The 14,498-nt window shown below is 50.3% G+C and overlaps 1 protein-coding gene across 5 annotated transcripts; it reads left to right on the forward strand.

The window, feature by feature from the left end:
- The first annotated feature begins 20 nt into the window (after positions 1 to 20).
- Positions 21 to 14,083, forward strand: UBE2L6 (ubiquitin conjugating enzyme E2 L6). 5 transcript variants are annotated; one of them, XM_015077460.3, is made up of 6 exons: positions 299 to 358; positions 3,232 to 3,404; positions 3,997 to 4,087; positions 4,297 to 4,392; positions 11,336 to 11,522; positions 13,320 to 14,083. In XM_015077460.3, coding segments are annotated over exons 2-6 (528 nt in total). In that variant the 5' UTR covers positions 299 to 358; positions 3,232 to 3,402; the 3' UTR covers positions 13,472 to 14,083. The 5 variants fall into 5 exon arrangements, with proteins under 5 accessions (XP_026900890.1, XP_026900891.1, XP_026900892.1 ...); XM_027045089.2 differs by lacking the exon at positions 3,232 to 3,404 and having other exon boundaries at positions 21 to 358; XM_053203152.1 differs by having other exon boundaries at positions 3,232 to 4,087.
- Positions 14,084 to 14,498: the final 415 nt, after the last annotated feature.

Here is a 14,498-nt window from a genome sequence, read left to right on the forward strand (position 1 = left end):
GAGCTACATCTAGAACCCGGATGGACGCACCGGCGCCGCGCCCCCGGGGGCTCGCCGCCCGGTACACGGCGCCCCCCAGCGGGCGCGAGGGACAAGCAACGCCGCGCGCTCCCGGGCCCACCGCGCCCCCGGCCGCGCGCGCGCGCGCGGGTCCCGGGAGCCCAGCCCTCCGCGCGGGTAGGCGGGAACCCGAGTCCTCTGCGCCGCGGGGGCGTGGCTGGGGGCGTGGCGCCGGGGGCGTGGCTGGGGGGCGGTGCGCTCCGAGTCCGCTAGCCGGCCGAGGTCCTAGCGGAAGTCCCCGCGCCCGGAAGCCCCCACGCTCGGTCCCGAGATGTCTGCCAGCAAGCGGGTGGCGAAGGTAAGGAGGTCGGGCGACCCCTCTCTCACGGCTCCTCTCGCCTCCCGTGACCTGCTCCTTGCATCCCTCCCCCGGCTTTCCGAGCGCGGTTATTTGTCCCTATTACCGCCGCTTGGCCCGGAGGAGGAGCAGGTCTTCCAGAGGAGCAGGAGATGGAGTCTGAGGAAGCGGGGGCGTATGGAGCGGAGCTGTCCCTGGCGCCCTGGGCTGCGCTGGGGATGCGGATTGTTCCTCCCGAATTGGTTTCGGTTTCTTTTCTCCTACAAGAAACTTGTGATAATAATTGCTTGCTTGTCACTGAGGTGCTGGAAAGGTTCCAGGAGCCAGGCTCTCTGCTGGAGTGGAGGGGTTTAGGGACAGAGATAACCAGAACAAGGTCTTTGCCTTGGAGTAGCTCATGCCCCGCCCTTAATTGGGTACCTATGTTTCTAGAGTCCCGACCAGTATAGGGTGTTGAGTAGGAATCGGGAACAAAGTTCCCTGGGTATTCTCGGGGGGAAAAGATGCCAAGGCGCAGCTGGCAGGTGTCCCGGAGTAGGTGGTGCACACTCATTCCTTCTACAAATGTTGTCGAATGCCTGTTATGTGCTGGCTCCTGTTCTAGGAAGTAGGGAAGCAGAGATGAGCAAAAATCCCCCCTCCCTTTGAGCTTTGTTTCCAGTTAGGGACACAATTTGAAATGAGGTCTGGAAGGATGGGAAGGGTCAAATTCCCCAGGATATGGGAAAACCCAGGGTGTTTGAAGGGGTGTAGCCAGGAGGTGGGCACAGGTGGGGAAGTAAGAGAGGTCAGGTGAAATGGGTCTGACATGCCCCAGACTTTGACTCTCTTGGAAGTGCCCTTCCAGTATGCAGAGTGGGAGCAGGGTTAAGGGGGTGAAGAGGGCTGCTTTCTCCTCTCCGCCTTTGAGAGTTAGATAGTCTCAGGTTGGAACACAGAGCAGGCTCAATCCAGAAGAACTGAAATCCGGAGGTTGGCAACGAAGTGGGGCAAAGGGTCTTTCTAGCCAAGTGGGAAAGAACTAGGAGCCGCTATTTATCACACTGGCACCACTAAGTGCCTGGCCATTTACGTTAGCTCATCAGATTCTCACAGCAACCCTGTGAGAGAAGCCGTATACCCCCATTTTACAGATGAGGAAGTGGAGGCTCAGAGAGAATAACTCGATTGTTCAGGGTCACCCAGTAAGGAGTGATGGGACTGGGATAGGAGTCCAGGTTGGTAGGGCTCCAACCTGCACCCCCTTCCAGTGGCCTCTTTACTTTTATTTTCTATTTCTCTGAGTCAGGTGATTTCCTAATAGGCCTCAAGAAAGAGCTGAGTGTCCTAGGTTGGGTTTCACATCCTCAGGCTTGCAGAATCTTTTGGCAGAACTCATTTATAACAGAAAAGTCCCAAGGGGCACCTGGGTGGCTCAGTTGGTCGAGCATCCAACTTTGGCTCAGGTCACGATCTCGCGGTTCGTGAGTTTGAGCCTGATGTCAGGCTCTTTGCCGACAGCTCAGAGCCTGGATCCTGCTTTGGATTCTGTGTCTCCCTCTCTCTCTGCTCCTCCCCCACTCATGCTCTGTCTCTGTCTCTCAAAAATAAATAAACATTTAAAAATTTAAAAAAAAAAGAAATGAAATGTCCCAAATGATCTCAGTTATAGTAAAGTCAGGAAAGTGTCCATTCCACAGCTTCTCTATTTGACCTAGAACTTCATTCTTGCCAATAGATGATACTGGAGCTAGGACTCATGGTAGCAAATATGGAGTGAAAAATAAATGAGGGGTCAGAAGCGCCTGGGTGGCTCAGTTGGTTAAGCACCTGACTTTGGCTTAGGTCATAATCTCAGGGCTCGTGAGTTTGAGCCCTATGTCAAGCTCTGTGCTGACAGCTCAGAGCCTGGAGCCTGCTTCAGAGTCTGTATCTCCCTCACTCTCTGCCTCTTCCCCTGCTTGCACTCTGTCTCACTCTCAAAAATAAGTAAACATTAAAAAAAAATTTAATATAATAAGTGAGGGATCAGAGACTCTGTGCAGAAGGCACAAGAAGCAGTTTTTTGTTATGAATAGAGAGTATGGGCTAGCTAAGAGATAGGAGATGGGGCCAGGGTTGTGTTTATGTGTTGGGGGTTCAGAGAAAGTTCACGTGGTCCACAGTATGAAAAGCCCCTCCCAAACTGTGAACTGGTTTTGAGCCACCTTTGTTTATACCACAGTTTCCCAGCCTCGTTACTGTTGACATCTGGGGCTGGCTAATTCTTTGTAAGATGTTTGTCGGCATCCCTGGCCTCAACCCACTAGATGCTGGCATCACTCCCCCAATGTGTGACAACCAGAAATGTTCTAGGGGTGCCTGGTGGCTCAGTCGGTTAAGCGTTCTGACTCTTGATCTCAGCTCAGGTCTTTTTTTTTTTTTTTTTTAATTTATTTTTAAGAGAGAGAGAGAGAGAGAGAGAGCGCACAAGTGCACATGTGCATGAGCGGGGGAGGGGCAGGAGAGGGGGAGAGAGAGAATCCCAAGCAGGCTCTGCGATGCCAACACAGAGCCTGACCGGGGGCTCCATCCCATGAACCATCAGATCATGGCCCCAACCAAAATCAAGAGTCAGATGCTTAACTGACTGAGCCACCCAGGTGCCTCATCAGCTCAGGTCTTGAGCTCAGAGTCATGAGTTCAAGCCCTGCATTGGGCTCTGCACTGGCTGTGAAGCCTACTTTAAAAAAAAAAAAAAAGGCCTAGGCATTGCCTAGTGTCCACTGGGGGTGTGGGGTCAAACTGCCCCCAGGTGACAACCAATGGTTTATATCCATTTGCTGTTCCAGAGGCATGTGACCTTGCCCTTGAATGTCTTCTTATCTGTTATTGTTATTGTTTTGTTTTCAAAGAAAAAAAAAAGTCTGTTGACCCCCGAAGAGGAGACGGGTTCCTTGGTCGATGTGTTTGAGAAGTTCTGCATGCTGTGGGCACACAGCTTGGAGATTTGTGATGCACAATAGCACATTGAAGGCTCTGGGAAGTCCTGCAGTAAAGGAATCTGTTTAGCTTTGTGCTTTCCGATGTACTTGACCGTGGATCCCTTTTCCATCAATAACTATTGAGCTTGCATGGAACACACTGTATCTTTGCTCTGACCCGGCCTCTGCCTTGGTGCCTGTCCCCTTCCCTGCATGGCCTGGCACAGTGGCGCCCTCTGCAAAACCTTCCCGCTCCCCTGTCCTCTTCCCTATTATGTGTCCATACCCGTTATTCACATAGTCACATTCACCTTTCTGCCATCACTCCAGCAAAGTTCTCGAGGGCTGGGCCCTTCTTACTCAAGTGTCGCTAGAGGATGCTCCGTAAAGGGCTGTAGGGAGAATCCGCTGATGTCTGGGTATCTGGGCTACCTCTCTAGGGGACGGGGTGAGTCACTCCTTGTCCCCTTGTTTCTCTGCGTGATGTGTTTCTCTGCTGCGGTCTGTCTGAACCGTCTTCCTTCCCCAGGCCTGGTCTGGAGGACTTTGTCTTTGCTGTCCACTCTGAGCACCATAGGGCCTGTCGTCATGCCAGACACGCTGCCAGACATGCTGTGAGGAGGGAGGGAGGGAGAGAGTTAGGCCCTTTCAGGAAGACAGCAAGATGACAGAGGTCAGGTGGTATCTTGGTTTCAGGAGGAAAGGCTCTGAAGAGAGTTACTCCCAAGTGGTAACATCTGGAAGCAGTGATCTGCACCTTCCTCCCACCCAGTACCTCCAGAGCTTGGTGAGCCTGAAGTCGGATAAGTCACTTAAAGCACATAGCACTGTGCCTGACACATTCTGAGAGCTCAGTAGTTGAGGGCTCTGACTTCGCTGGCTTCTGCCCCTGAGGGTGTCCTTTTTGAAACTTGGGACAGCTCGCTGCTGGGACAGGGAGGTGGGGGGCTGAAGTAGGGGAGACCGGCAAGCTGCTCACTGATGCATCCCCTGCAGGAGCTGGAGAGTCTCCAGGCAAAGCTTCCCCGATACCTACGGAACCTGTTCAGCCATGATGCCGATGTCCTGGTGTGGCACGCCCTCCTCCTGCCTGTGAGTGTCGCCGGGGATCATGGCCTTTGATTAGGGTGACAGGCCAAAGCCATGGGCAGGGAGGCTGAGGACTGGGTGAGAACTTCCCCTGTCGTGGAGTCCTTTTTGTAACTGGAGGCCAGTCGTTGGTAGATGAGGTCTCTGGACTGATTGCTTCTGAGGTCAGAGCAGACCGATGAAGAGGTTAAAAGATTTTTGGATCTGGTAGGAGAGCCTGTCCTCAAACCCGTAGGACAAGCCCACCCGGTGACAACCCGTCACCAAGCCCACCAAGAAGCTACAACAGACAAACAGCATCAAAAGAAGAAAGAAAAGATCTTTTGGACCTTTGTCGGAGGCTGGGGATAAAGTTCCTGTTCGTAGTTGGTAGAATTTGCTCCTTCAAACCCAAAATGTATTTTGTTTTCTTTTAAAGGTCATATTCCTGGGGTGCCTGGGTGGCTCAGTTGGTTGAGTGTCCAACTCTTGATTTCGGCTCAGGGCATGATCTCACGGTTTGTGGGTTTGAGCCTCACACAGGACTCTCTGCTGACAGTGCGGAGCCTGCTTGGGCTTCTCTATCTCTCCCTCTCTCTCTGCGCCTCCTCTACGCACACTCTCTACCTCCAAATAAATAAGTAAATTAAAAAAAAATTAATGTTTTTTTTAAATTGATAGTCTTTTTAAAAAATTTTGTTTAATGCGTATTTATTTTTGAGAGAGGGAGAGAGAGCATGAGTGGGGGAGGAGGAGAGAGAGACGGAGACACAGAATCCGAAGCAGCCTCCAGGCTCTGAGCTTCAGCATGGAGCCCAATGCGGGGCTCGAACTCACAAACCGCGAGATCATGACCTGAGCCAAAGTTGGATGCTTAACCAACTGAGCCACCCAGGCGTCCCCCAGAAATAAATTTAAAGATCATATTTCAGACAACTATTTCTTTTTTATTCTAGCATAGTTAACCTACAGTGGTATATTAGTTCCAGGTGTACAATAATATAATGATAGGACAACTGTTGTTACATATGGCGACGTAGATAACTCATCTTTACCATTCTGATTTGTCTCCATTTATTAGATCTCTCTCAGTAAAATCTCCCCCTGAAAATAATATTCTAGTGGACCAATCTGCGTGCAGGATTTCTCTTTTATTATTAATAGACTGAAGATCTTTTCTGTGGGAGAGTCATTATACACCTTTAATTACATGGACATAAAAATTAAAACAGTGAAACTTGTCATTAGCTCTTTGGAAGATAAAAAGAACCATTCATTTGATTATTTAGGATTTGGTCTTTTTACTGACAATGCAATGGCCTGGATTGTGCCCTCTTCTCTTTCAGCCGGCCTTTAGTCCTGAAAAATAGGGAAAGGCTTGACTCGGGGCAACATACGAACCTCGGTCGTGTCCAGTGGGCTGCTAGTTGAAGCAATCCGTTTACCTGGCTTGGAGTGAGGACAGCTGCTCTGGGCCTCAGGGGCCAGAGGAAGAAGGTGCTAGAAGGTGCTCCAGGGACTGATTAGATGCCCCAGGGAGGCTAGCTCTGAGGTGGATGAGAGTAAAGGTGGAGGAGCGGGTGAGAAGGCAGAAGGTGGGCGACAGGGACACCTGGGGGACGTCACATTTCAGAGAATACTGTGAAATCACAGTCGGCAAGACCAAGGTGGGGCGTCTTCTGGTCTGAGCACAATTCCAGCGTGTGCAGGGGTGTCTCTGCCCCACCTCCAAGCAATTCTTAGGACACCAGCTGGGTGTCCTACTACTAAAAACAATATTTTTACAATTTTTAAAATGTTTTATTTATTTTTGGGAGAGAGAGAGACAGATTATGAGCAGGGGAGGGGCAGAGAGAGAGGGAGACAGAAGCACGGAGCCCGATACGGGGCTCGAACCTGTGAACCACGAGATCATGACCTGAGCCGAAATTGGACGCTTCACCAACTGAGCCACCCAGGCGCCCTCCCAAAATCATGTTTTAATGCTTATTTATTTAGAGAGAGGCAGAGAGTGCGAACAGGGGAGGAGCAGAGAGAGAAGGAGAGAGAGAATCCCAAGCAAGTCCCGCACTGCAAGCACAGAGCCCAACTTGGAGCTTGAACCCACCAACCATGAGATCATGACCTGAGCTGAAATCAAGAGTCGGACGCTTAACCAGCTGAGCCACCCAGGCGCCCCTGGATGTCCTGTGTCCTACTATTTAACTCACTTCTGACTCCATCTACCCTGGAGATAGCATCGGATCCCACAGATTAAAGGCTGGGTTCCACATGACTGTCCCTTTTACACACCCTCCCCCTCCTCCCCTCAGATGTCAGTCCCAAGTCCCGGTTGCTTCTGACTGAATGGTTATAAATCAGAGGCTCCCGTGACCCCTTCTTCAGGTTCACTTAATTTGCTAGGGCGGCTCACAGAACTCAGAAGCATTTTACTTGCTAGATTGCCAGTGCAAGATGAGGGAAGGGCGCGGGGCTTCCGTGCCCTCTCTGGACACGCCATCTCTCCAAGCCAACACGCGTTCACCAGCCCAGAAGCTCTCTGAACCCTGCCCTTCTGGGTTTTCACAGAGGCTTTATTACGTAAGCATGATTGATTAAATCTTTGGCCTTTGGTGGCTGAACTCTAGCCCTTCTCCCCTCCAACCCTCTAACCCCCTGGTTGGTTCCCCCTGACTATAGCCCCCCTCCTTAAGTGCTTCCAAAGCCACCTCATTAACATAACAAAAGACGTTTTCGTCACTCTCAACACTTGGGATTGGGGCACCAAAGGCTGATGCGGAACAGCCAGCTAAGGGGGCCCAGAGGTGCCTGATGAAGCCGTAAAGGAGGAATGGTTGGAGGGCAGGGGAAGGAGAACCCAGGCAGGTCTGTGGGATGAGCTGACAGATTGTTCCTTAAAAGCTCAGTCTCCGTGTACATGCTCACCAAGGTGGCCCCACCTGTCACCTCTTATCACGGAAGCTGACAGCGGGATGAGCTTTTGAAAGCTAATAGTAAGAGTTGCCATTCATTACCCACTGTGGACCGAGCCCTGTTTCCAGGGCATTGCCTGAGCAGTCGTACTGAGCCCTCTCAACCGCTCCGTGAGGAAGACTGACATCTTTTTAGGGTTGGGGAAATGGAGGCTGAGGCGGTTGAGTAACTTGTCACACAGAAGGTCACACAGAATAAGGTGGCAGGATACTGACTTTTCTATGATTTACTAATGGCTAAAATAGGATCACTTTTGAGATTGGAAAAAAAAATTCTAGGGCTCTTAGGATATTGACGCAGAACAAAATAAGTTTATGATTAGCTTCCAATTATCAGTGCTGCCAAAATGACATAATAGTAGTATAATATAATAGTATTAATATAATATAATATATAATATAATAATATAATTATAATATAATATAATATAATATAATATAATATAATATAATATAATAGTAGATGCTGATAGTGGTGAGTTTTCATAATACTTTTATCCAATGGCAGTTTTGTTGAGACTAAAGTTCAATTCTCCACAGCTTCAGCAAAGAAGCCCCCTTCCAGTGAGACAGTTGGCCAACACCTATAAAACGCCAACTCTTCTCTAAGCACTTAGCAATGAATTTTTTTTTGCAAAAAAAAAAAAAAAAAGAATAAGGTGGCAGAGCTGGAAGAATAGCCGAGTGCTTTTTTTAAGCCCCAAACTCAGAGGCACCTGGGTGGCTCAGTTGGCTAAGTACCTGACTCTTGATCTCGGCTTGGGTCATGATCCCACAGTTGGTGAGATCGAGCCTCACATGGGGGTCTGTGCTGACAGTGGGGAGCCTGCTTGGGATTCTCTCTCTCTCTCCTCTCTCTCTGACTTTCGCTCTCTCTCTCTCTCTCTCTCAAATAAAGTAAACTTAAAAAAAAATAATGAAAAATAAACCGAAAGCTTAGAAGGAAATCAGACTTTCTCAGCTGACCCTAAGGTATAGTATGAAAGCCCTCGGGGTGGCCCAGCTTCTTCATTTTACAGATGAGGATCCCGATTCCTGGAGGAGCTCAAAGCCACATGGTGGGCTTGAGGCAGAGCTGGGGTGGGCTCCCAGGGCCTTCAAGTCCAAGGCTCCTCTGTTAAGACCCAGGAAGCCCAGCATGCAACCCTGCAGACAGGACACATGGACATTCTCCCGTCCTTTTCTGAGGCCTCATGCTCGGCTCTGTCTCCACTGCACAGGCCTTGGTCTCTTATCATCAAGAATGAAAAGCTGAGCCATTTTCCTTACCTGCCCTATACAGTTGCCCCATCTCTTATCTCAGACACACCCAAGACCCCTATGGCTCCCCTTTGCCCTCTGCTAACTAAGAGGAGTTCTCTTAAGACTTTGACTGTGGGCTTACATCCATATGTCCTTGTCCTGTCTTCTCAGTAACGAAGGCTCTGAAAGGATCTGGAGCTTTGGAAGCAGCCGGAAGCCCCTGGACTCTGTGCTGGGGTCACCCAAATTCTGGGGCTCCCCCCTTCTAGGGGTGTAGACTAGTGCTCACATGTGGAGACGTAGAGTTGGCAATTCTGGGTTCCCCTCCAGCACTCCACTGGGGCCCTGGGCAAGTTACAAGACATTGAACTTGAGCTTCCTCATCTGAAAATGTAGATGCTAATAGTGGTGAGTTTTCATAATACCTACTGTATTACCTACTGACACACAGATAGTGCTTTCCATGTGCTGTTCTAAGCCCTTAACATAAATTAGCTCATTTAGTTCTCACATAAGCTGTATGAAGAAGCCTATTATTGTCATAGGGAAGCACAGAGGTTAAGTTACTTGCCTAAGGTCACACAGCTAGAGTGGCAGAGCCAATATTCATACCGTGGCTCCGAAGTCCATGGAACCCCTGCCCTCTGCTGCATGGACTAATGTTTGTCAAGCTCTTAACACAAGGTGGCACAGAATAGGCACCCAGGAAAGTTTTTCAGGTTGCTCGAAGTCTGGAGGGTCTTCTACTGGCCCCTGGCTACCCCTAACCCCCAGTCACTCCAGCCCCTGAGTTCTTTCTTTCTGTAAAATTTTTTTATTATGGTAAAGTACACAATAACAATATTTACCCTTTTTATGTTTACAGTTCAGGGGCACTAACCCCATTGCATTGTTGTGCAACTGTCCCCATCACCCACCTCCAGAACGTTTTCATCTTCCCCTTCCGAAACTCTGTACCCATGAAACACTGACTCCCCATTCCCTCTCCCCCTGCCCTGCCCCATCACCTGGCATCTCATTTTCTATTTTATGGCTGTGAATCTGACTATTCTGGGTACCTCACGTAAGTGGAGTCATACAGTATTTGTTCTTTTTTCTCTAGCTTGTTTCACTTAGCATAATGTCTTCAAAGTTCATCCATGTTGGGGCACACGTCAGAATTTCATTCCTTTTTAAGGGTGAATAATATTCCATTGTACATGTATGCCACATTTTGTTTCTGCATTCATCGATCAGTGAGTATTTGGGTTGTTAGCATGGATCCCGTGCTAATTCTGTGTTTGGATTTTTTTTTTAATTTTTTAATCCATTTGAGAGAGAAAGACAGAGCATGAGGAGGGGAGAGACAGAGAGAGAGGGAGACACAGGATCCAAAGCAGGCTGCAGGCTCTGAGCTGTCAACAGAGCCCAACTCGGGGCTCGAACCCACGAACCATGAGATCATGACCTGAGCCGAAGTCGGATGCTTAACCGACTGAGCCACCCAGGCGCCCCCTCTATGTTTAGATTTTTGAGGAATTGCCGTACGTTTTTCCACAGTGGCTGCACCATTTTACGTTCCCAAGCCCCTGACTTCTTATGATCCCCTCATTTTCTCCATTCCGCCCCCCCCCCCGTAATGATTTCTCCCATGCTTCATTCTTCTATTGCATTCTTCTTTTGCAACATAAAGACGTTGAAGCCGAGATGGCCATTTGTGGCATCATGGACGGACCTTGAAGGCATTATGCTAAGTGAAATGAGTCAGGCAGAGAAAGACAAATTCTCCATGAACTCATCTATAGATGGAATTTTTAAAAGTTTATTTATTTATTTGTTTATTTTTTTTTACGTTTATTAATTTTTGAGACAGAGAGAGGCAGAGCATGAACAGGGGAGGGGCAGAGAGAGAGGGAGACACAGAATCCGAAACAGGCTCCAGGTTCCGAACTGTCAGCACAGAGCCTGACGCGGGGCTCGAACTCACGGACCGTAAGATCATGACCTGAGCTGAAGTCGGACGCTTAACCGACCGAGCCATCCAGGCGCCCCTGTTTGTTTGTTTAGAGAGCAGGGGAAGGGCAGAGAGAGAGGGAGAGAGGGAGAGAGAGAGAGAGAGAGAGAGAGAGAAAGAGAATATGAATCCCAAACAGGCTCTGCACTGTCAGCACAGAGCAGGATGCGGGGCTCAAACTCATGAACCATGCAGTCATGACCTGAGGCGAAACCAAGAGTTGGATGCTTAACCGACTGAGCCACCCGGGTGCCCCATCTTTTCTTTTTAATTGTATCTGTGTGAGAAGACGGACGTTCGCTGAGCCCATGGTGGTAGTCATTTTACCATCCACTTACACCATCATGTTTGTCGATTCTTTTTCAATAGAAATGGACAGAAATTAATTATCCATTGGAAAAAAAAAAAGAGCTGAGATAGTCCTAGTCAAATGTGACCCCGTTTTCGAACGAGGAAGCTGAGGCCCAAAGGTGGGAGGTGGCTGGCCCACAGTTGTCGCACAGAAAGAGCCAGGGTGGGACTTTTGTGACTCCCAGGCCAGTGTTCTTTTGTGACTCCACTAATCCGCGGCTCAGTTGCCCAGTGAGTACAGGAGCCACCCGTGTCCGTTCATGGTCCCACCTGGGCGTGCCACAGAGGACTCCTTGGAGTCCAGGGGCGAGGCCGGGAGAGGGGCCGCCAGACCAAGGCCCCGGGAGGGAAACAGGCTTTTCAGAGCAGACCTGTGCTGGAACAGAGCTTCACCCCTTCTCTTGCGCAGGAGAAGCCACCCTACAACCTCAAGGCTTTCCACCTGCGCATCAACTTCCCTGAGGACTATCCGTTCAAGCCCCCTACGGTGACATTCACCACCAGGATCTACCACCCCAACGTGGGCCACAATGGAGAGGTTTGCCTGCCCATCATCAGCAAGGAGAACTGGAGTCCTTACACCAAGACCTGCCAAGGTGGGGCTGGGCCTCACCTAACAGGAGGGTCTGATCCTGGAGGAGAGGTGATGGGACTGATTTTGAATCAGAAAACGCCCCAAAGAGGGGAGATAAAAATGGCGGGTCTCAGCTGAGCCTGTCTTCAGATAGAAGGGATGCGTCCTGAGATCCTGGGCCTGCTGACCTGGTCCTGCCTCGGCTTTCTACCTGGGCAGGTGGGACAGAGCAGCGTGGCCACGGGTCTGGGAGGGACGGGCTCTGTTGCTCTGTCTGCGGACCTTGCCGAGGTCTGCTCCTTCGCAGGCTCAGAGCCCTAAATGACAGTTGAGGGGATTGGCCCAGTAATGGCAGTACGTGTGGATTAAATGCTTTCTGCCCTGTGCTAGGAGCTTCACACACCACCTTCATCCAGTCCCCCAGCAGCCCCATACGGAGTGCTCTCATTGCCCATTGCATAGATGAGCACAGTGAGGCCTGTGGTAAGTGAAGCACTGGCCTGTGGTCGTCCCGCTGTCAGGTGGCAGAGCTGGGACTCACAGCCGGGCTTGGCTGACTCTAGACCAGCACTACCCTGCAGAACTTTCTATAGTGATGGAAATGATCCATGGCTGCCCTGTCCACTTCCCTAGCCTCTGTGACAGGTGGCGATGGAGCACCTGAAGTGTGGTCCTGCGACTGGTGTGAATTCCTGATTGCAGTTCATTTTAATTCCTTTCAATTTAGAGATCTGCATGTGGCTAGTGGCTACCATATTGGACAGTGCATTTCTATAGAGTCTGTGAACGTCATTGGTGCGTGAACCAACTCAGGAATTTTTTTTTTTTTTAGTGTTTATTTAATTTTTTTTTTAACATTTATTCATTTTTGAGAGACAGAAACAGAACATGAGTGGGGGAGGGGCAGAGAGAGAGGGAGACACAGAATCTGAAGCAGGCTCCAGGCTCTGAGCTGTCAGCACAGAGCCCGACGTGGGGCTCGAACCCACGAACCGTGAGATCACAGCCAGAGCCGAAGTTGGACGGTTAACCAACTGAGCCACTCAGGTGCCCCTGGACCAGCTCAGGAGTTCTTAGCCTTAGAAACAAGGTCCCGGGGAGCAGGGGGTGGGGGAAGAGGAGGAGGAGTGGTCCTTGGGTGAGCTTCAGGGGGTCTGTGCAGCACTCTTAACTTAGAACTTCATGTTGGCGTGTATTCACACGTGCATGTGCCTCGAGAGAGGGCCCACCGCCTTCTCCTGGTTCCCAGAGCCATCCGTGAAAGGTTAGGAGCCACGGGGCAATAGCACTTTATAGTCTGGAGCCTCAGAACCCCTTCTCCCAAATAAAAGTTGATTTATTTGGAATCCTTTAAAAAATTTTTTTTTTATTTCATTTATTTTGAGAGAGAAAGAGAGCAAGCAGAGGAGAGGCAGAGAGAGAGGGAGAGAGAGAATCCCAAGCGGGCGATATACTGTCAGCGTGGAGCCCGACTTAGGGCTATTTGGAATCTTAATATCAAACAGAAAAACAGGGCGGCTCTTGTTGGAAACAGAAACCCCATTTATCTCATTGACCCCCACGATGAGACGTTTCTATGAAGCCATGGAACATGGTTTGAAAAGCACTGACATAGCCAGACAGGGCTTTGGGCACCATCAGTGAGGAATGAGGGGCTTTTAACTTGGTTGTAATGTCATCATCCTAAGAAATCGACCTCCTTGGGGTCCCCCACGGACTGAGCGTGGAGGTGCCAGGGGATCTGGGAGGGGGCTGCCATCGCCTCCTTCCCAGGATTTTTCTCTCCGTCCTGATGTCCTGACCTGGCTTCTCTCCCCAGTCTTGGAGGCCCTCAACGTGCTGGTGAACAGACCAGACCTGGGGCAGCCGGTCCGGTTGGAGCTCGCAGACCTACTGAAGCAAGATCCGGAGCTGTTCCACAGGGAGGCCAGGGAGTTCACCCTCAAGTATGGAGTCGACCGGCCCTCCTAACTGGTTCTGACCCCTCTCTTTGCTGGATCCTCTCTTTGTGACGGGCGGACATTTCATGGAAGCTGTGGGGGGCCGGGGGGGGGGGTGCGGCTGGAGCCTCCTCTCATTTGTTCCATGTTTTCCTTCTTAAGTAGCTAGTCATTAGCCTGTGTGTGTGTGTGAGCGTGTGTGTGTGTGAGCGTGTGTGTGTGTGTGTGTGTGTGTGTGTCATGGACCCATTCCCACGTTCACCTGGCCACAGTGTGCTTTTCCTGCTCTTTCTCTGCCTCAGAGGCAGACGAGTTCACGTTTGTGCAATTACAGGCCAGCTCTCCAGGGCTCCGTGCTCTCACAGACACAGGTCGCCTTCAGGCCAGCTGGCAGGAAATGAACCTAGGAGCCGCCTCGCATCCCCCTAGGGCCCAGGCAGAGGGGCAGAGGGGATGGTGAGGAGTATGGGGGGGGGGGGCAGGGCACTTGGAGAGAATCATATTTACACTTGAGTGATTTGTTTATTGAGTATTTGAAGTCAGCCAGACTGCTAATAGGTACTTCATGTCTAGATTTATGCGCAAAACCTTTCCTTTTCCCCTGATGAATCATGAAGTGAAGAATCTAATCTCTATCCAGAAATCTGACTATGTGGTTTTTTTTATAGTGTGATATTTTTTAATGTTTATTTTTGAGAGGCGGGGAGGGGCAGAGGGAGAAGGTGACAGAGATCTGAGGCTCTGTGCTGACAGCAGAGAGCCCGAAGTGGGGCTTTGAACTCACAAACTGTGACATCGTGAGCTGGCCCGAAGTCAGGCGCTTAACTGACTGAGCCGCCCAGGCGTCCCTCAGGCGTCCCTGACTATATGGTTTGTGTTTTTAAAATTTTTTAAATTTGAGACAGAGAGAGGGTGAGAGAGAGAATGGAGGAGGTGCAGAGAGAGAGAGAGGGACAGAGGATCTGAAGCGGGCTCTGCACGGACAGCAGAGAGCCCGATGCAGGGCTTGAACTCACGAACTGCAAGATCATGACCTGAACCAAAGTCGGATGCTCAGC

This window comes from Acinonyx jubatus, chromosome D1, assembly GCF_027475565.1.
Source record: "Acinonyx jubatus isolate Ajub_Pintada_27869175 chromosome D1, VMU_Ajub_asm_v1.0, whole genome shotgun sequence".
NCBI lineage: Eukaryota > Metazoa > Chordata > Mammalia > Carnivora > Felidae > Acinonyx > Acinonyx jubatus.